Below are 18,951 nucleotides of genomic sequence, written 5' to 3'. Positions count from 1 at the left end.
TTTCGGAATACGTTCATCTAGCAAACGTTCTGTGCCTCAAGCTTAACTTTCATTGACCTCGGAAGGGTTGAGGGGTCTACTTCCATGCTATCCTGGCCATTCCCCGAATAACCTCCTGTAGCATGGAACTCACGCTTATTTCCCTTTGAAGAACTGCCACCCCCAAAGAGCCGTCTTGCAGCATTAGCCGCGGTCCCGCCAAGCGAGCCCTCTTTGCTAAGGGACTTTCGAGGTCGCGATTCTTTTGAGCCACTCCCTCCCTCGCCTTCTTTATCATCATCTCCATGCCAACCCCCTTCACTCTTTTCAAAACGATAGGCTCGGTCCTTCTCCATTGCCCGCCTTTTGGCTGCATCGGCTTTTATTGTGTTAATCTCGGCCTCAATGCCTTCAACCGCCTTCTGACATCGCTCATGCCACTCTGTAAGGATTGATATCATCCCATCGATTGCTTGGGGACGAACGTCGCGGAGAGAGGCCACAGAAATAACATTGATGGTTGGAGGTGTCGTTGTTGGGGATAGGCGAGCAGTGATGAGAGATGAGTATATGGCTTTTGTCACGAGAGATTCAAGCTCCACATGATCTTTTAGGGAAAGAGATTTCATCACAATGGGATATGTGAGCGGATTATGTGTTGTAGAGAGGGTGAGGAGAGATAGAAGTCGGAGTTTGAGTGCTTGGGCTTCGCTGAGGGCGGGGAGATTTGGGGTTGCTTGAGACTGTTAGCAGGCGTTTATACTATGGAAGCATGAACGCTTATGTATCATTTATTCAGAAAAATCTCACCATGGTATTCTTCCCATGAGCCCCAAGCAAATATCTCCAGTAATTTCAAATAAGACTGGTATTCCTCTGGTGTATCTGGGAGTGCCAACGATTGAACTGCTTGGGTCTCGAGCAACTCGGCGAAGATGAAGGTATTCGGGGCAGACGTAGCATTTGTAATGATGTTAGCAATGAAACGCGCGCTGTGAGTAGTTGATGAATTCGCGAGATGAATAAACGGCTGCAATGCTCCCAGCGCCTGCTTCTGTGACTGATCCATAGGTGGTTTAAAATAGCGTATAGATTGATAGTAAATATCAGCCCGCCAGAAGTAGACGCACAGCTTTTGATGCGTGTGCTAGTTACTGCCAGAAACACGGATATATCACGCTCGCAGTCACCAGGAAATCTGCTGTTCGTTCCCTATCAAGTGAAGCAGTTCAGGTTGTTGTTAATGCTCGTCTTTCTTTCGGTTTTTATGAAGTCACGGCGGGAGCTCTGTATGTATCACGTGAAATATCGGTCTCCGTGGACCCACTTTGACTAATCTGAGTCGCTGGAATTTGCCTCTATTTCCGCCTCTAATTGGCCATAAATAAGCATTTATTGACCAATTGGAATCCGAAATTCGATGTGAATTCTAATGATATCGATGTTGAGCACATCTTTCTATAGCGTGCATTCTCTTCGTTTAAGCATCGAGTCCTACCCTTCAAGTCTTCAAAAAATGGCCCAGTGGAAACATGGGGAGCTAGGCACTCCGTGGGTTGGGCCCCACCGGTTGTGTCCCGGGTCTATCGGGATATCATGGCTGTACGGAGTATAGGGAGTTGGAACGAAGTATTATACTCTATTTGGGGCATGAAGGATGGCGCTATCCCCATTATTATCCTAAGAGATTCTCTATCCGAGCAGTTGTAATTGTCTCTTATCCTCGTTATCAATCCTCGGACTCTGTAGGAATCGTATTTTCGGCGTTTACTAATAGTTAAATGGATAAAACGTCCGGTGCCGATCAAACAGCGCTTCACCTTGAGCAGTGATATTTTAAACGTTGTGGACCCATCGAGACAGCCAAAGGTCAAATAACAGGCGACGTTGGCATGGCTGCAGAGTAGTGCGAGGGAAGCAAAGTCCCTCAGAGCAGTTCCCATCTGACAGCCACCCAAGGATCTCCGGTCAGAGTGCATTCTGTCCCAACTCTGTTCCTCGTATCACTCCCTACACGGCTCGCAGTGAAGGAATTGCCTGAGCTGCCTCGACGGTGCCCAATCAAGGGCCTGGCTGGGGGTTTACTCGCTGGCTACCCCTGTTCCATGAGTCGTCCTCTATGCTTGCGACTTTGCCTCCTCGGGCGCCGAATTCGAGACGAGGTGAGGGTGGAAGTGTGTGGGATAAGAGACGAGCTGCGGTGACCTGTCACTGTCCTTCGTCCGCCTCTTCCAGCTCGCCCGGCGCCATCAACATCATCTCCTCTCTTCTTCTTCTTCCTGGGATCAAGCCTTGAACGTTGTACCGCAGTTCTGCAACTCAGCAGCTAAAAAAAGAAAAGAACAAAGGCAGTCAAAGGCAGTTCCGGATGCTGAGTCAGCAGTCACTCTCGTCATTGTGAATTAAAACTGCGCCGCGCTTCCTCTTTCGCAAGGCCAACCAGCGACTTCACCTTTTTATTTCGGGCGTTTGCTTGTCTTCCTCGCGCCGTCATGACACACTATTTGCATGATATCTGAGGATATTGAGTCGATCCCCTTCTCTCTTCCGCTTCTACAACGCTTACCGGCGTCTCTGGTTGATCCGGACGACCACACTTTCGGCGGTTGGCTGGTCCCATACCTCTAAGTCTCCGTGAACGATCCGGCTGCTTCCTCCGGCCCAACTATTTCAGAATTTCTCCGTATGATCCTGAGCTAGACATCAACCGCGACCCTGCAAATCATGGCGCCATCTATGCCACCCGCGCCAGGCAGCGGTACACCGTCAGCGCCCGCCGAAGCAGCCCATATGGCAACCACCACCATCAAAATTGATGGAATGACGTGCGGCGCTTGTACATCGGCGGTAGAATCGGCATTTCAGGGGGTTGGTGGAGCCGGGGAGGTCTCGGTCAGTTTGATGATGGGAAGAGCGGTGGTACAACACGATCAAGAAGTTCTATCCGCCGAGAAGGTTGCGGAGATAATCGAAGATCGCGGTTTCGATGCTGAGGTTTTGAGCACGGATATACCCAGAAAAGAAAATGGCAAGCCAACAAAGGAGTCTATACCGTCGCAGTGCACGACAACCCTTTCTGTTCAAGGAATGACCTGCGGTGCTTGTACGTCCGCCGTCGAGGGAGGGTTCACTGGCGTCCCAGGAGTCGAATCAGCGACAGTATCTCTACTCTCAGAAAGGGCTGTTGTTGTGCATGACCCCTCGATCATCACGGCGAAACAGGTCGCAGATATTATTGAGGATCGAGGGTTTGATGCAAGCGTCATAGAATCTAAAACCTCCGATCCGGATTCCCCTAGAGCCATGCCATCTGTGAAATCGTCTGCGCAAATGAAGTCTACAGTGTCTATTGAAGGAATGACATGTGGTGCCTGTACCTCTGCCGTAGAGAATGCTGTAGCAGGGCTGCCCGGTCTAATCCGTTTCAACATAAGCCTGCTAGCAGAGCGTGCGGTCATTGTTCATGACCCATCCGTTCTTCCAGCATTGAAAATATCGGATGCTATCGAGGATGCGGGATTTGACGCGCGAATTCTGTTCTCTGAGCCAGACACCTCCATCAATTCAACGTCTTCTACGCCTCTTAACTTCAACGTATACGGGCTTACCGACGCCGCTTCGGCAGCAGCCTTGGAGGACATTCTCCTCAAAACGCCAGGCATTTTGTCTGCTAGCGTCCGGGTCTCAAGTTCACAAGCTTCGGTATCCTTCAATCCATCACAAGTAGGGATCCGGGCTGTAGCCAAAGTGTTCGAGGATGCCGGCTACAATGCTCTACTTAGAGAATCCGACGATAACAACGCCCAGCTTGAGTCCCTCGCAAAGACCAGGGAGATACATGAATGGAGAAAGGCCTTTCTCCTTTCATTATCATTCGCCGTACCAGTCATGTTAATAAGCATGATATTCCCCATGTATCTACACTTCCTTGACTTTGGTAGTGTGGAACTAATTCCTGGATTATTCCTTGGAGATGTCACCTGTATGTTTCTTACAATACCCGTCCAATTCGGCATTGGTCTACGATTTTATCGGGCAGCTTTCAAGTCGCTAAGGCACCGTTCGCCAACCATGGATGTTCTGATCATGCTTAGTACCTCACTCGCCTTTTCTTTCAGTATCTTGGCAATGCTCGTTTCCATGCTGCTATCACCACATAGCAAGCCTAGCACTGTTTTTGAAACTAGCACGATGCTAATCACATTTATCACTCTGGGACGATGGCTGGAAAACCGAGCTAAGGGGCACACCTCACGCGCCCTCTCCCGGCTTATGTCCCTTACCCCTTCGATGGCAACAATCTATGATGATCCTGTTGCTGTGGAGAAGGCTGCAGAGAGTTGGAAGAAATCATGTAACTCCATGTCGGCGGATAAACCCGAGGCAACTTCAGCAGCCATTCACTCGGGCCAAAAAATAATACCTACCGAGCTCATACAAGTTGGCGATATCGTATGCATCCGTCCAGGTGATAAGATAGCCGCTGATGGCGTCGTCATTCGTGGTGAGATGTATGTCGATGAGAGCATGGTGACAGGTGAAGCTATTCCTATTCTCAAAACTACGGGCCACCATGTAATCGCCGGTACAGTCAACGGTACCGGATGGGCAGATTTTCAGGTAACAAGAGCTGGTCGAGATACCCAGTTGAGCCAAATTGTCAAGCTGGTGCAAGAGGCACAGACGAATCGTGCTCCCATACAGAGAATGGCAGATACTGTTGCTGGATATTTTGTTCCCACAATTATTACCCTGGGCTTTGTCACGTTTATCGGATGGATGATACTGAGCCATCTACTTCCTCACCCGCCCAAAATCTTCCTGGTCGAAGGTAGTGGAGGAACGTTGATGGTATGTCTAAAGATCTGTATATCCGTCATTGTCTTCGCGTGCCCTTGTGCGCTCGGTCTCAGCACTCCAACTGCTGTCATGGTTGGAACTGGTGTTGGGGCTGAACATGGTATCTTAGTCAAGGGTGGCGCAGCGCTGGAAGCGGCCACAAAAATCAAGCACGTTATATTTGACAAGACTGGAACCGTAACTATGGGGAAATCAAGTGTTGCAGAGGTCAAAATGGAACCTACATGGTCTACAAACGAATGGCGGCGCCAGCTATGGTGGCTTATTGTCGGATTGACCGAAATGACGAGCGAACACCCTATTGGCAAAACCATAGTTTCAAAAGCCAAGTCTGAATCAGGGATATCAGACGATGGGCCCCTTGATGGTGCTGTGGTTGATTTTGAAGCTATGGTTGGTAAGGGTGTCTCTGCCACGGTTGAGCCTACCTCTGGCCCTGAACGCCAACGATATACAAGCCACATTGGAAACGCGGTTTTTATGCGCTCTAAGGGAATCAAAATTGCAGACTCCGCCGATTCAGATGTTAAAAAACAAAAATCAAAGTCAGAGGCACTGAAGACAGCAACAGTAATCCACGTTGCCATCAATGGCCAATATTCCGGAACACTATGGATACAAGATTCTATCAAGCCTTCTGCGAAAGCCACCATTGCAGCTCTTCACCGCATGGGCCTTACGACCTCCCTCGTAACAGGAGACACTTACAACACTGCACTCGCTGTTGCCAATGAAGTTGGTATCCCATCGGACTCTATCCATGCTTCCGTCAGCCCTCTAGAGAAACAGGCTATTATAAGCAAACTCCAAACCCCTAAACACCCTATTGCTATGGTTGGGGACGGCATCAACGACTCGCCTGCTCTGGCTACTGCCTCGGTTGGAATCGCTCTCTCGTCCGGTACAGAAGTTGCCATGGAAGCAGCCGACATTGTGCTTATGCGGCCAGAGGATCTACTTTCAGTACCCGCAAGTCTCTGTCTGTCAAGGTCCATCTTCAACCGTATCAAGCTCAACCTTCTTTGGGCCTGCATTTACAATGCTATCGGTATACCATTCGCAATGGGGCTTTTCTTGCCTTTCGGTGGTGTGTCTCTCCATCCCATGGCTGCTGGTGCAGCTATGGCAGCTTCGAGTGTTAGCGTGGTGTTTAGCAGCTTGCTCTTAAAGTTCTGGAGACGACCTAGCTGGCTTAAGATTGAACGCTTGGAGAGAGAGGTTGATGAGGGTTTGATAGATTCCACTGGCCAGGCGTACGGGAAAGTAGGGAAGTGGTGGAAGAAATCTCCTTTCGCATTTCCGGTATCCCCTGCTGAGAATAATTTGGCCGGTGCCTTCCGATTTATATCGCGAGCTTTTGGAAGACGAAGCACACCCACTGAAGAGGACGGCTACGTACCCCTCCAAACGGTGGACAACGGGTTGTGATATCCCCTCGGTTCTTGGGGCTTCTGCGTTCTAGCTTGTCTTGATTTCTTTTTGCATCTTGTTGGTTTGCATATATTTGCGTATACGTATTTCCGTTTAGCCTAACGACTCGTCCTAGCCATGCCTGAACATAGTTCTATAAACCAAACATTATTCACTTCTGCCCGGTTGTCAGTTGGTTCCATAGCATATAGCCCAGGACTTGGATACTGCACTGCCTGGTCTCGGGTGTTTGCCAAACCCGTATCTCTTGTCTGATTACCTGTAGCTTCATAACCAATCCTTTGAGGCTATGTCGACTGTTCAACTGCTCATAACTTCAAATCAACGAACCGTATAGATTCTTTGTCAAAAACGGATGGGAATAAGTTCAACTCCTGAGAGTGAATGTAAAGGGGGATTGGTTACTAGCAGCACCGCGAGTAAGTGAATATTTGAATCGACAATAAACTCGGTGCAGCTGTTGTCTATTTAGTGCTTATTTGGATTAACTAACGAGTTATTGAAATAGTTGTTCAACAAACAACTAACTACAGCCCTTCTTCATACAAATCAGATCAGGTCCAAAATAGAATTTTGTTTAGCTGCCATGTCTCCTGAGAATTATCCCTGGCCCTGTCGAGACATCTTCGCCCCGAACTTTGGGAGTGACTCCGGGCTACACGGTTGGGATACGCCTGATGACAGCCCCAAAAATGTTATATCCGGCCATTCCGCAGCCCCGTATAGTACTCACTATGGAAACATTTCGAGAAGCTCTCCTGGCGGTTCACATCGTGATTTTGATACTTTCCTTCGTATCAACCACGCGGTCCACAGCCACACAGACTAGCATGGGGGATGCTGCGGGCAAGGCTAGATGTCCCTTAGCATCGCTACGGAGATCATGGATATATATGATACCCAGGAGGAGAGGGCTAGCTATATGTATGGCAATCTCCCCTCTTTCCTGCATATACATTCTCTATTGTTATTACAAATATCCAAGTTCAAGCAAGATGCTGATTTCAAGCGCAAGCCATCTTTTGTCACTCGCCATCCTCTCCCTTCCGGCCACAGCTGGATATCTGCAGCAAGATGTTGCTTCTTTTCCCCCAGTGAACCTGGGATATGCCACCCATGTTCCGACATACATCAATGTGACCTCCAACGGCCTCAAGCATGCAAACTACAACAACATCCGGTTTGCTCAGCCTCCTGTCGGAGCCTTGAGATTCAGGCGCCCGAAAACTCCTCCACTAAGAGAACATGGGGTCAAGAACGGTTCTGCTCCCATGTTTGCAACGGACTGTGTAAGCGCCATTCCCAACATATTTCCACCACAGGGCCTCCCATCAAGGTCGTGGGGACAGGAGGACTGCTTGTTCCTCAACGTCAGGGTTCCTGAGGGAGTTAAGGAGGGTGATAATGTTCCAGTGGTTCACTGGATACACGGCAGTGGATATGCCTACGGAAGCAAAGACCTCCACAGGATCAGTGGAGATGGAAGCGGTCTTTTCGAGGACATGGACCGCGCGTCCCAGAAGTTCATTTACGTTGCAAGTAACTACAGGTATGTTGGTTATAATCTTCAATGGCTATGGGTTCTAATTCACTTTCCTAGAATGGGGCTATACGGCTGGAGTTCCTCTCCTTTCGAAGATACAGACGCCAATGTCGGCCTGCATGATACCCTAGCAGCATTGCAATGGACCCGTAAATACGTATCAAAGTTCGGTGGTGATCCGCGAAGAATCACAGCGTTCGGAGAGAGTGCCGGTGCCGGGATGCTTGATCTTTTACTTATTGCCAAAGACGGTAAAGAGGATCTTCCCTTCAATAAGGTACTTTTTGGTAGAAATATATATATATATATATATATGAACATTCGGCTAAATTAAGGCACAGGCATTCATCGCATCCCCAGCCATCTGGCCGCGCAAAGATCCAAGTCGTCGACAGGCGGTTTTCGACTCTGTTCTCAAAGCATCGAACTGTGATTCTGCTGACTGCCTGAGGAATCTGTCCGAGGAGGACCTATTCAAAGCAAACGAATACCTCCTTGTCAATGTAACAGACGGCAAGACTGGTGCCTTAGGCCCAGGTCCTGGATTTACACCCGTCGTGGACGGTGAATATATCACTGATCTTGTTTTGACCGTCTTAGAGAGAGGAGGCTATAACAAGAGAGTTTCACGAGTTGCCGCTAGCAATATGGCCCTTGAGGGTCTAGGGCAGGCACCGCCAGACCATATGCCAGAGATATTCCCTTATCTAGTTCGTGGAACAATACCTCATGCATCTGACGAGACGATCCAGAAGATACAGTCACTCTATACGTACCCTGCAGATCTCCCTGCTAAACTTGGCTGGGATTGGGTGACTGATATAACATACGCCTGCAACGCTTATTATACCGCAAAAGCATATGCACCCAAGGCTCAGAGATATGTCATGTCAGTTCCACCAGCAATACATGCACTAGACCAAAGCTGTGAGTGTTCCTTTCATCCAAATACGCCGGGGCCAGTAACTAATCCAATATTGATTAGATTATTTTTATCAAGATAATACCACCACTCCGGTCACTAATGTTAACCTCGCAAGGGAATTCCAGGAACATATGCGGCGATATATTACCGGCGGAAAGAATTTAAGAAAATTTACTAATCTTATAGACTTCCCGACATATGGGCATGATGAATCTATCTTCAACGTTACCCTTGACGGATGGAAAAAGGAAAAAGATCCGTGGGAAGTTGATCGTCGGTGCCAGGTTTTGCATGACATATTTGCTGATCCAAATAACGGTGCTTGATAGCCTGAATATAAAATGAACTAGTGTTGCTTGAGCTGGGATATGGTCAATATATATACTTTTTTTTTCGCTCAATTTAACAAAATTCCCTCCTAAGTTTCATTTCAAAGGAAAGTGTCTAAATGTTCACTTCGCAGTCACTGCCGGATAAGTTGCAGATATAAATAGAAAGGGAGTATTTGATTAGGGCTAAAGTCTCAAGTGAGTATCGCTCCCACTAATCCAGAGTACTTTTCCATGAAAAACAAATAGATTCACCGCTAGCAGAGTTTGGAAATGACATATTAAGCAATCACCCAGGGGAGAACGTGCCCGGGAAAAAATAGAAAATAATCATAAGAAAGAACATAGGGATTGCGACATCAAAAGCTTGATCAAAGAAACAGATATATATATATGGGGGTATATAGAAGATAAAAAAAGATTCTCTGCGGAGATACAGGGACAGGGTGGAATATGCCGGGGGTGACAATATCTTTAGTTGTAAGGTATAAAGTTTTCACGGTACATAGAACGGTCATCTCGATTACATTCTATGCTTTGCCCTTTGCCGCCGCTTGTGGTGGTGGTGGGAAGTACATCTGCGCTTCAGGTTGCTCCGGTTGCTTAAACATTCCATGGGTCTCTTCCTCATGTGGCATCGTTGAATAGCTATTGGACCGGTCGCGCAGGGGCAGGTCCGAGTTCCCCTCAAGTTTATTAAAAGCGGTGGTTCGTGGTGTTGTGAGCGGGAATGTCATCTTCCCATCTGGATTGAGTGGTGATTTCATCGATTTGAGTTCTGCCAGAGTCGACTTTCGTTCTTCCTTTATTCTCTTCTTTTCGCGGTCTTCTTCGGTTGGGAAGCAGGAAACTGCGGCCAAGATAAGTTGGCAGGTGAAAATGAATCTACATAAAATGAGATCACGTTAGTTAATCGGGTAGAATGCGAGATATAAGTAAGAGAATAACAAACATCATGACAATCATGACGGCAAATGTCGCTTTAGCTTGTTTACAGTAATTGACGTTTGTATGAAGCGATGCCACATTGCAGTTCTTCGTAATGTACCATGGGGGTCCGTTTTGCGGATGTTTGGGGTCGGTCGTGTCGCTTGCAGCTTGGAAGGCGGCAGCTATTGAATAGAGCAAGACACAAATACCGTGAACTAGTATCGAAAGCGGCGGGTAGAATACGTGCATCACAAACATGGGCGTTTTCGTGAGCAAGAAGAATAAACTGAGCACAGTGATGACGAGGTTGAAATTGGTAGTACTTTTGAGTATTAACGGAAAAATGTTAGTACATGAATTTATCGGGTGATATTCTCCATATGTACGTACAAGGGGTTCCATGGCCTGGGGATGGTGTACGGTCTGTAGTTGGCAAGAGCATATACTTTTTCGTCCGGAGAGCTGTTGAAGCCGTTATCTGCTCCATCTTGCCAGAGCTTTGTTCGATACAGGTCAGGAGCCGCAATACCAGTAAGCGTTAAAATCCCGATGGACAGAGGAAGTTCGCAGGCCACAAGTATTTTGAACGCTAAGGGGGACCAGTATTTTCGAGGCAAGAAACACCCAATTCCACCCATTGTTGTGGTGATTCCCAGGCAGAGCGTGCAATTTTTGCAGACGATTATTAGTCACAGGAGAAAGTGCTGTCAACGACAGAATATAATGCGCGACAGCCTTTAAATAGCTTGTTCTTTCTCAAAGCTGCATCTCTTTGGATGGCCCTGGCAAGTGGCGGAAAGCAGAGAATCCGTTAGCCCAAAAGAGGAGGCTAGCCCGGTGGTATCGACAATGGGAGAAGGTTTTGAAGACTAGTTCTCTCGACGTTATGAGGTGTGAGAGACTTCTTGAGTCTGCGATGCGACAGCTGAAGCGAGACGATGAGGTTGAAAGGAAGAAGATGAGCGGAGGCCGACTTGAGGTCGCGAGATCCCTTTGATGTAAGCGCCCATTCTTCCTGGGCCTGTCCTTCGCTCTTTGGTTGGCTCATGCAGCGGAAGTTGCAAATCCTTGACATACAGTCTTATTGATGTGATGACTGCACCCGGCTCCCACCAATGATGATGCTCGAACCGGGGTTTCCTGCGCCCTCATCACACGCTAGCAAAGCGATGTGATTGAAACCTTGCATCTGGGGCCGAACGAGGGTTATTTCCCCACCTCAAAGCACCGCCCGGCGCTAAGACGAGAGGCCCAGAGCAGGCACATCAACCCATTTATTAGATGTTGGTTTCTGTCATCTTCTTCGGCTGTCTCTTGACATTCACGTCGTTTGTTGTCCAAAGTAACTTGAAAGTATACTTTGGTCTAAAAATAGCTAAATGGGTATTAAAGTTAATCCACTCCGGTTAAGTTCAAAGTCTTATGTAATCAAAACTTCGGGCCGAATTGAGGCGAAACCTTAAGGCTACCTACCTACTAATAACTACCTACCCCAGTTCGATAAGCTCAGTCTATTAGCACATGCTCACGATGGAGTATATGCATTGTCGTTCTTATTCCTGTCCAGCGGCATGATACTTTTGCGAACCTGCTTCTCAAGGTATTTTGCTGCCTATTATTGTACCTATAGAAGCTATACCACCATGTCGGCTCAAGGCAGTAAACCACACGAGCTTCGGACAGCAACAGAGCCTCGACAGAACTCTTTTTATAAGCTGAGGGTGTCCCATATATACCAGGTCAACCCAACCATTCGACTTATCCGGTTCAATATTTTTTGCGGCTGTACCTCACTTGATTGGTCTAAAGATAATTCAGAGAACGTATGCGGCCCTACTACGAAACTTACCGAAATACCTGCCTTACGAGTTTCTGTCAACGTTTCCCATTTGCAGTAAATATGAGAAATACGTATATCTAGATACGTATATCTAGGAGCTCGGATAACCGTACTGACCTTTAATATACATCTAGTTGACGTATAACCTGCAGCCGCCGTTGGAATTTTCACCCGGCCAGTGGCTTGACGTTCATATACCAAACATTGAACATGCTGGGGGTTTTACAATAACATCCACTCCCCAGGATGCTTCTACTCAAGAAAACATTGATATAGCTGCAGATGGAAATGATAAACATCTGCCATATGTTGAACTAGCTATCCAATATTCACCTAGTAACCCAGCTGCTAAGTGGTTTTGGCAGCCTATAGAGCAAATATTGGGTTCCTATGTCAAAGTTAGGATCGGTGGCGGGTTTGTATGGCCGCCACCGAATGGTATGGCATTAGATGAGATCAAGAACATCGTGTTTGTGGCTGGTGGCGTTGGTATCAAGTGCGACCCCTTTACTACCTCCTTCCTTCGACTCAAGAAGATTCCGGCTAGGCTTTGTCAAATATGAATAGTCTTGTCGCAGAACTTTTGACTAACGTATTTTATCAGCCCACTCATATCAATGATTTCCTATATCCACCGGACGAGATCTTGCCTACTGCCATCTGCAAGGCTTCATCTACTATATTCGACTAGAATCCCTTCGTCGTCCACTCCTATTAACATGGCAGGGCCGAGTGAAGCCGTGAATGCTTTGGCCACCGATAGGCTATCTAAAATTTTATTTTTAGACCGTCTTCAGCAAATCAGTCGCGACTGGAACCGAGCGAAAGATAATACCAATTCCCTCGACTTGCAACTGTTCCTCACAAACTCATACCTGGAAAATAGAGGTGGTAATAAAGTTAATTTTCAATCCAGTATACTAGATACAGACAACCATATAACAGTTCATTCCCGACGCATTGAAGCAGGCGATCTACACAAAGCTGTGGGCGGAAGTGATGAGCTAAGGAGTGGTACGATATGCTACGTTTGTGGTCCACCGGTAATGACTGATGAGCTCGTTAAGGAATTGGAGACTTTCATTGGCAGCGAAGACGACAAAACAAGGAAAAGAGTGTTATATGAAAAGTGGTGGTAATTAAGCTCAAGGTATGAATCCAACATCGACGCAGGATATACATATTTTAAATATTAGAATGAGTCAATTCACAATTGCACCATACGAGCACAGATATCAACATGGCTACCTTGATTAAACACGTCTACTGAGCATAAAGCAGTAATATTAACTTCTAAACAAGTAACATCATCATTGGCGTGATCCCATACCCCCAAGGCACCGAGCAATAATCCCAACCAACAGACAATAGTATAACAAGTTCCCCGCGCTCACAAAAACTCGAAAGGGAATTTATATATAATAACACATAAAAAACGCAGAATATATGTATCAGAAGCCGAAAGTGTTGCTGATAAATAAAAATTTTAACGACGAGAGGTCTGATAGAGAAAGGAGGAAAGTTAAGGAGGGAAGATATCATACCAACCACGAACAAAAGACCAGGTTGGGATTGGGGGTTAGTTGGCTGGTCCTACCGCTCTGCCAGCATCGACTAGCATAGCTTCATCGATTCGTTCTTTGGTGTTCCCCCATTCAAGCCGCTTGTATGACATGATCCTGGCTTCATTCATATCAATATCGAAGAACCTGATGCGACGAATATAATCATTGTATCCGCCATATCCGCCAAAACCAGCACCACCACCGTAGCACATCCATAATGCTGGTTTTCCATTTTTATCCTTCTCAAGCATACAATAGTCATTTACATGGTCACTAAAATGAATGGTTAATGTGAGTTTCCAAGAGCGATGTCTTCAAACTACGCTGTTGAAAGGGTTAGGTTTTGCTTACTGTCCACAGCTGACAAGTACCACATTCTCCTCTACTAATGCGTCTTTAAAGCCAGAATTATAAGTAGGCGCAGTTGGCGGCTCAGTCCAGTTTCCGGTAAAGAAATTGGCAGTATTTCGATATTCCGGCAATGGTATATGAATGAATGCCAAGTTCATGTGGATGTGCGTGTATTTTTTATGCGCAGTTCGAAGTCCCTCGGCGGTTGACTTGAACCACTTTATCTGACTTGGCTTCAGCCAATCGTATCCCGGGTACTTTCTCTCATCTGGGGTATATTTATGGGTATCCACGAGATAAAGTGTCAAGGCTGATGCAGAAGACGACCCTTTTCCGAGGACTTCCACGATATAGTTGCCAACGCCGTCTACTTCTTCAGGTCCCGGCTTAGAAAGGCTATAAGGCAGACGTTGCATAAGGTCCATCTGTGTGCGGCGATCCAGGTTTCCTTCATCGTCATGATTTCCAAAAATAGCAGCATAAGGGATTTTATGTTTGATGAATAGATCAGCAAATTTGTAAATTGCTGTTTCAGTATCCGGCGCGGTATCACCGTTTACCTGATCGCCACTCAGAATTATCAGGTCTGGCTTTTCTTCATCCAGTAGCCTATCAATAAATTCCAAAGTCCGGGGATCCGCCTCGCATTTATCCTCATCAGTCTTTGGAATAGGATCCCGACAATGTCCAAGCCCTGTAGCCAGATGTAGATCTGCCGCTTGCATAATTTTGAACTTTCCATCCTTCCGAATTCGTGGAACTGGTGGTTCAATCTTTCTGGCTTGTCCTCGCCGTACAGTCAGCCTTGCTTCGCTCTTAGAGTCTAGCATGAGAGGGATGTCTTTTAATTCCCAATTAGGCCGAGGGTCGACAGCGTCGGGGCCAAACAGAACATCGACTGACGTTATCGATTTTTGCGAGTCGGTAGAATGTGGTAGCCTGAGTATCCAAATGCCTCCAGGTCGTGATTCCCATTTTTTATCAGTTCCGGCACCGGGGTCCAGTCGGCCCATTTTCACATCAACAACAATTTTATCTGTGGGAAGAATCTCATCCCCTTTCTTCCGCTGTATATGCAGATACGCCTTCGAAGTCCACCCTTGACCAAGGTACAGGTCTTTTTCTATACGATGCCATACTTTAGGATCGAGTGTGCAGCTTGAAAAGACATTTAAGGCAGAGCAGGTGGTGACCGTCAGTTCAGTAACAACAAGGCCCGGGTGATGGGACGGCAAATGGTCATGTATTGACGCTGGAAGGACCCGTATCTGGCTATCGAGAATGACAACAAAGACAACAACGGTGACTGTTAATATGCCGAGCTGGATGATCGTTCGGATCTATAATACACTCTTAGTTAACTGAACTAAAAACTGGCAAGTCTTCAAGCCAAGGGAGGTAAGTGTTTACGATTCGGCGGTTCATCTTTCCTGCGGCACCCTTTCTGTATCTTGAAGCGGTTCTAGGGGGCGATCAAAAAAATATCTAGCTCGTCAGCGCTTCATGAAGGGTTTGTGTAAGCAGAGGAAATGCGAAGAGCGTGTTCATTATGTGAATCCCAGCAGGGGAAAAAGCAAAGTATCAGAAATTCATCCCTAGGCTGATTGCATAGTTGACTGATTATTCTCGTCGCCAGGTTTCTTCCGAACAGCTACCTATCAAGGGGAAATTGATCACGGTCCATGGATGGATGACGGCACTTCGGAACGGCGCTATTATTAGCCGGGTAACTCTAATTCCGGTCCAGTCTAGAACTAACTTAACTATTGGAAGGTTTATTTCTTGAGCTTCGTGAGCTTTAGAGAAGCATTTCATTAAAATCTCTACCTCGAAAAGATACAATATAAAACAAAAAAATAAAGACAAAAATTAGCATTGATGGCATCTGTTGCACATTTTTCTCGTCGCTTATTTACAACCTCGAGATCTCCTCTGTTAAGTCATGCGCGGCCACTTAAAACCAACTTTGGGATTTTTCAAGGTACTCAATTTTATGTCCTGGACGATATGTACTTTCTATATGCTAACTGTGGTCTTACAGAGGGTGATAGGGTAGTATTAAACACGACGAAGGGCGTCACCCTGACGAAACCGCTTAAGAAAGACCAAAAAATCGACGTACGCGGTGGGTATATCGAGCATAACCACATCATTGGTAAAGGCGCCAGAGATGTTGTACGGACACATAACGGTATAGGTTCAATCAATTGTTTGTCAGCAGAATGTAGTCTGGCTTGGAATGCTAACAACTATCGATATCTATAGGTCGTGGTGATTTCCGAATAACTCAACCAACCCTCGACGAATATGTATCCCTCACCCGACGACTTGTCACTCCGGTAAAGCTCCCTCCGAAAGAAAGTCGTCATTTGCATCTATTTGGAGGTTTACGTATAACTGATGAACGCCACTAGTAGGTATATGCGGCGGATGCGAACTTAATAGTTTCGCTCCTGGATATCCACACACAACCTCCATCCGGAGACGAACAACATGGTGAACCTCTAGAGATTCTAGAGGCTGGGACAGGTCATGGTTCTCTGACGCTACATCTTGCAAGAGCTATAAATGGAGCAAACACTTGCCCGCCGCCCATCCCACAAGCTACACAACGGACAATTCTGGACCCACAGAGTCAAGCTCAGGACACAGCCGAAGTAACAGAGGAGGAGAATATCAAGCAGAAAGACTGGGATACATGGAGGACTAAACGCAATGCGATTCTTCACACAGTCGAGATTTCACCCAAGGTGTCCGCTCATGCCGAGAAAGTGGTCCGGGGTTTTAGACGAGGCATTTACACAGGGAGTGTAGATTTTTACGTTTCTAGCGCAGAGGGTTGGATTCAGCACCAGATTGAAAGCCGAAGCTCGAAACTTCCCCCCGGAGAAAAGCTAAAGCCATTCCTATCATACGCACTACTAGACATGCCATCAGCAGAAAAGCGCATTCCTGAAGTTGCGCGTGTTCTTAAGACTGATGGAGTACTGGCAGTTTTTACACCAAGTATCACCCAAATTGGGGACTGCGTTCAACTAATTAAAGACCAGCATCTACCTCTTGTCTTAACAAAGTCAGTGGAACTTGGAATGGGGATCAGTGGCGGGAGACTTTGGGATGTTCGGCCTGCAGTTATAAGGGCAAGCTTGAAAAATCGGGATGATGCAGAAGAGCCGACGAATGAGGAGCTAGACAGCCTGGTTGATACTTCAGCTGCTAACAACCAAACGCACTACGCAAAAGAAGAAGATGGCAGCTTCCAGTCATCACAAGAGAGTGGGCTTGGAGGAGAGAACCAGTCCGTCAAGCATGTGATGGTTTGCCGGCCCAAAGTTGGAGAGAGAATTGTGGGCGGCGGCTTTGTTGGAATATGGAGAATGGGAAAGGCTTGATTACCTTTTTGCATATTATTGTACGTTTATGCTATGTATTACTAGGATTGCTTTTATCTATATGCTGATCAGCCGATTTAGATGTCGCCATGAAAAGGAATGTGCATTCGCGAGTGCAACACTCCAGTGTAGACCCAAGACCGAGGGCCTCGTAAAATGAACCCTACTGCAGGATACCCCTGACATTCAGCCTCAGCCTCGCTCGTTTTGCGCAGAGTATAGGCAAGCTCTTGATATGTAGCCGGGACACCAGGCCATCTTTAACTCGTCCTTTTGGAGAGAGGCATATTTATTATAGTCCCATTTCTCAGCTAATGGTCGAAGCCACCTAACTCGTTAACTGGATAGCAGCGTACCTAGCATGTTTCCACGGGCTGGCAAAGTTAAAGATGGCAAAAGAGCTAGTTGGTTTGAACGGCTCAGGGGCAGCTCGCAATCCAAACTGCAGCACCGGCGACAGCAGCTCGCGCCCCTCGAACCACGACCAAACATGTCTGATATTACAAGCATAAGCCTAGAGGAAATGTGCAAAGTATGCTACAACCTCGACCCGAGCCAGGCTCCAGGAAGTGGGCCGCCAGTCAAGAATGGCCCCTCGTTGTTTTCGTGGGCTACTCGGGAGTACAATTTACCTGCATGATCGCCAGTTGCCAAAATAACTATAGATAAGTCGCAAATTTTACTCGACTCTGTCCAGGGCTGCTTTTCTGCTCCATGATCTTTATGGCCCTCTCGACGGCGCAGCCTGGATGGGAGGCCGAAGACACAGTCATTTGCATCAATCTAGCGCCAAACGTGCCTCCGAATATGCAATATGTGCAATTGCAGTATGGCCATTATGGCACTTCCAGGAGCGATGCCATGCCATTTGAGGCTCCTACGCACTTCGAATATGTCATCCACCCTAGGATGCGAAAGCCAACAACAGAGGTATAAATATACCGACCTCGTCTGTATGGTAGTAGTGGTGAAGCTCCTGACAGAAGTACATGTCTCTCACTCTGAGGACTGATGCATTAGAGAAGCCGCAAATTCTGACTGGTTTTGGGACTAGGGAAGCTCATTTCTAGCCTTCTAGAGCCTATGGGCTTCGGTGATGCGAGAGCATCCCATACTGGTGATGACACTTGCGTTGACTTCATCGAAGAAGAAAATTGCATCATAAAGCATAATTGCTGAGGGAATGGCGGACATTTGATACTGCCATTGCTCCCTGATCGCATCTTCTAGATCCAAGGAGGACACACAAGGACTATTCCGCTTGTTGAGCCGAAGAATACCCATGCTAAGTTAGGTACCTTGCTTTAAGCTACTGCTGGGGCCTGGTAACTAAAGTTTGAGTGCCACTGCCATTCTAACTGGGGAGGCCTTGATCAATGTATATCCGGTAATTCTCGGTCCTACAACCTAGAGAAAGTATCCATTGATTCTAGCTAGATCGAGTGGATGAATTCATGCATAGGGGCATAACCTCCGCTTCTGATCGGCTCCCGGCTATTGCACCGGTTATGGAACGCATTGAGAAGCGGAAAGGCTGGATGGTTTTTGGGGTTTATGGAAACACGTCATTGTCGAAGGCCTGGGTTGAAAGGTAGATGATTGTGGTATAGAAGGAAGCCATCCATGTGGAATGGGCCGGGGTACCTGCGCGCCAAGTTGGAGTTGGCTTAGCATAAATGGCCCTATATCCCATAATCTCACGCTCTCTAATAAAGTTTCTCGGGAGATAGTAAAACTTCGGATATACGATCTAGAATGCCACAGGCTTAACGATGCAACGGGATCAATCACAGTTTATGGCTGTTT

General features: G+C 47.0%; 9 protein-coding genes across 11 annotated transcripts; 5 read left to right on the top strand and 4 right to left on the bottom strand.

Moving 5' to 3' along the window:
* Window positions 1-17: 17 nt before the first annotated feature.
* TERG_07546 (uncharacterized protein) lies at window positions 18-2,402 on the bottom strand (the record flags this gene model as incomplete). The annotated part of the gene is made up of 2 exons (XM_003231878.2): window positions 790-2,402; window positions 18-715 (listed from the first exon to the last, which is right to left on the bottom strand). Exons 1-2 carry the CDS (start codon window positions 1,046-1,048, stop codon window positions 18-20), a joined length of 957 nt encoding a protein of 318 aa, XP_003231926.1. The 5' UTR covers window positions 1,049-2,402.
* Window positions 2,403-4,781: 2,379 nt separating this feature from the next.
* Window positions 4,782-5,492, bottom strand: TERG_12559 (uncharacterized protein; the record flags this gene model as incomplete). Its single annotated transcript, XM_047751504.1, has 1 exon — window positions 4,782-5,492. One exon carries the CDS (start codon window positions 5,490-5,492, stop codon window positions 4,782-4,784), a length of 711 nt encoding a protein of 236 aa, XP_047607263.1.
* Window positions 5,493-7,265: 1,773 nt separating this feature from the next.
* TERG_07544 (uncharacterized protein) lies at window positions 7,266-9,064 on the top strand (the record flags this gene model as incomplete). Its single annotated transcript, XM_003231876.1, has 4 exons — window positions 7,266-7,819; window positions 7,871-8,090; window positions 8,155-8,740; window positions 8,799-9,064. The coding sequence occupies 4 exons, from the start codon at window positions 7,266-7,268 to the stop codon at window positions 9,062-9,064; spliced, it is 1,626 nt and encodes a 541-aa protein (XP_003231924.1).
* A 533-nt stretch (window positions 9,065-9,597) lies between these two features.
* TERG_07543 (uncharacterized protein) lies at window positions 9,598-10,635 on the bottom strand (the record flags this gene model as incomplete). Of its 2 annotated transcripts, XM_003231875.1 has the most annotated exons (3): window positions 9,598-9,952; window positions 10,020-10,319; window positions 10,388-10,635. In XM_003231875.1, the coding sequence occupies 3 exons, from the start codon at window positions 10,633-10,635 to the stop codon at window positions 9,598-9,600; spliced, it is 903 nt and encodes a 300-aa protein (XP_003231923.1). The 2 variants fall into 2 exon arrangements, with proteins under 2 accessions (XP_003231923.1, XP_047607262.1); XM_047750404.1 differs by having other exon boundaries at window positions 10,020-10,399.
* A 1,005-nt stretch (window positions 10,636-11,640) lies between these two features.
* Window positions 11,641-12,976, top strand: TERG_07542 (uncharacterized protein; the record flags this gene model as incomplete). Its single annotated transcript, XM_047748791.1, has 3 exons — window positions 11,641-11,820; window positions 11,972-12,333; window positions 12,442-12,976. The coding sequence occupies 3 exons, from the start codon at window positions 11,641-11,643 to the stop codon at window positions 12,974-12,976; spliced, it is 1,077 nt and encodes a 358-aa protein (XP_047604780.1).
* Window positions 12,977-13,416: 440 nt separating this feature from the next.
* On the bottom strand, window positions 13,417-15,178 carry TERG_07541 (uncharacterized protein; the record flags this gene model as incomplete). 2 transcript variants are annotated; one of them, XM_003231873.1, is made up of 3 exons in its annotated part: window positions 13,417-13,675; window positions 13,754-15,093; window positions 15,164-15,178. In XM_003231873.1, the coding sequence occupies 3 exons, from the start codon at window positions 15,176-15,178 to the stop codon at window positions 13,417-13,419; spliced, it is 1,614 nt and encodes a 537-aa protein (XP_003231921.1). The 2 variants fall into 2 exon arrangements, with proteins under 2 accessions (XP_003231921.1, XP_047607261.1); XM_047750403.1 differs by lacking the exon at window positions 15,164-15,178 and having other exon boundaries at window positions 13,754-14,766.
* A 453-nt stretch (window positions 15,179-15,631) lies between these two features.
* Window positions 15,632-17,145, top strand: TERG_07540 (uncharacterized protein; the record flags this gene model as incomplete). The annotated part of the gene is made up of 4 exons (XM_003231872.1): window positions 15,632-15,734; window positions 15,795-15,944; window positions 16,019-16,092; window positions 16,171-17,145. 4 exons carry the CDS (start codon window positions 15,632-15,634, stop codon window positions 17,143-17,145), a joined length of 1,302 nt encoding a protein of 433 aa, XP_003231920.1.
* A 361-nt stretch (window positions 17,146-17,506) lies between these two features.
* On the top strand, window positions 17,507-17,785 carry TERG_12558 (uncharacterized protein; the record flags this gene model as incomplete). Its single annotated transcript, XM_047751503.1, has 1 exon — window positions 17,507-17,785. The coding sequence occupies one exon, from the start codon at window positions 17,507-17,509 to the stop codon at window positions 17,783-17,785; it is 279 nt and encodes a 92-aa protein (XP_047607260.1).
* An 83-nt stretch (window positions 17,786-17,868) lies between these two features.
* Window positions 17,869-18,081, top strand: TERG_12557 (uncharacterized protein; the record flags this gene model as incomplete). The annotated part of the gene is made up of 1 exon (XM_047751502.1): window positions 17,869-18,081. The coding sequence occupies one exon, from the start codon at window positions 17,869-17,871 to the stop codon at window positions 18,079-18,081; it is 213 nt and encodes a 70-aa protein (XP_047607259.1).
* Between the last annotated feature and the right edge of the window lie 870 nt (window positions 18,082-18,951).

The sequence above is a fragment of the Trichophyton rubrum genome (assembly GCF_000151425.1).
Source record: "Trichophyton rubrum CBS 118892 genomic scaffold supercont2.10, whole genome shotgun sequence".
In the NCBI taxonomy this organism is placed as follows: Eukaryota; Fungi; Ascomycota; class Eurotiomycetes; order Onygenales; family Arthrodermataceae; genus Trichophyton; species Trichophyton rubrum.
This window is presented reverse-complemented; position numbering and strand designations above follow the sequence as displayed.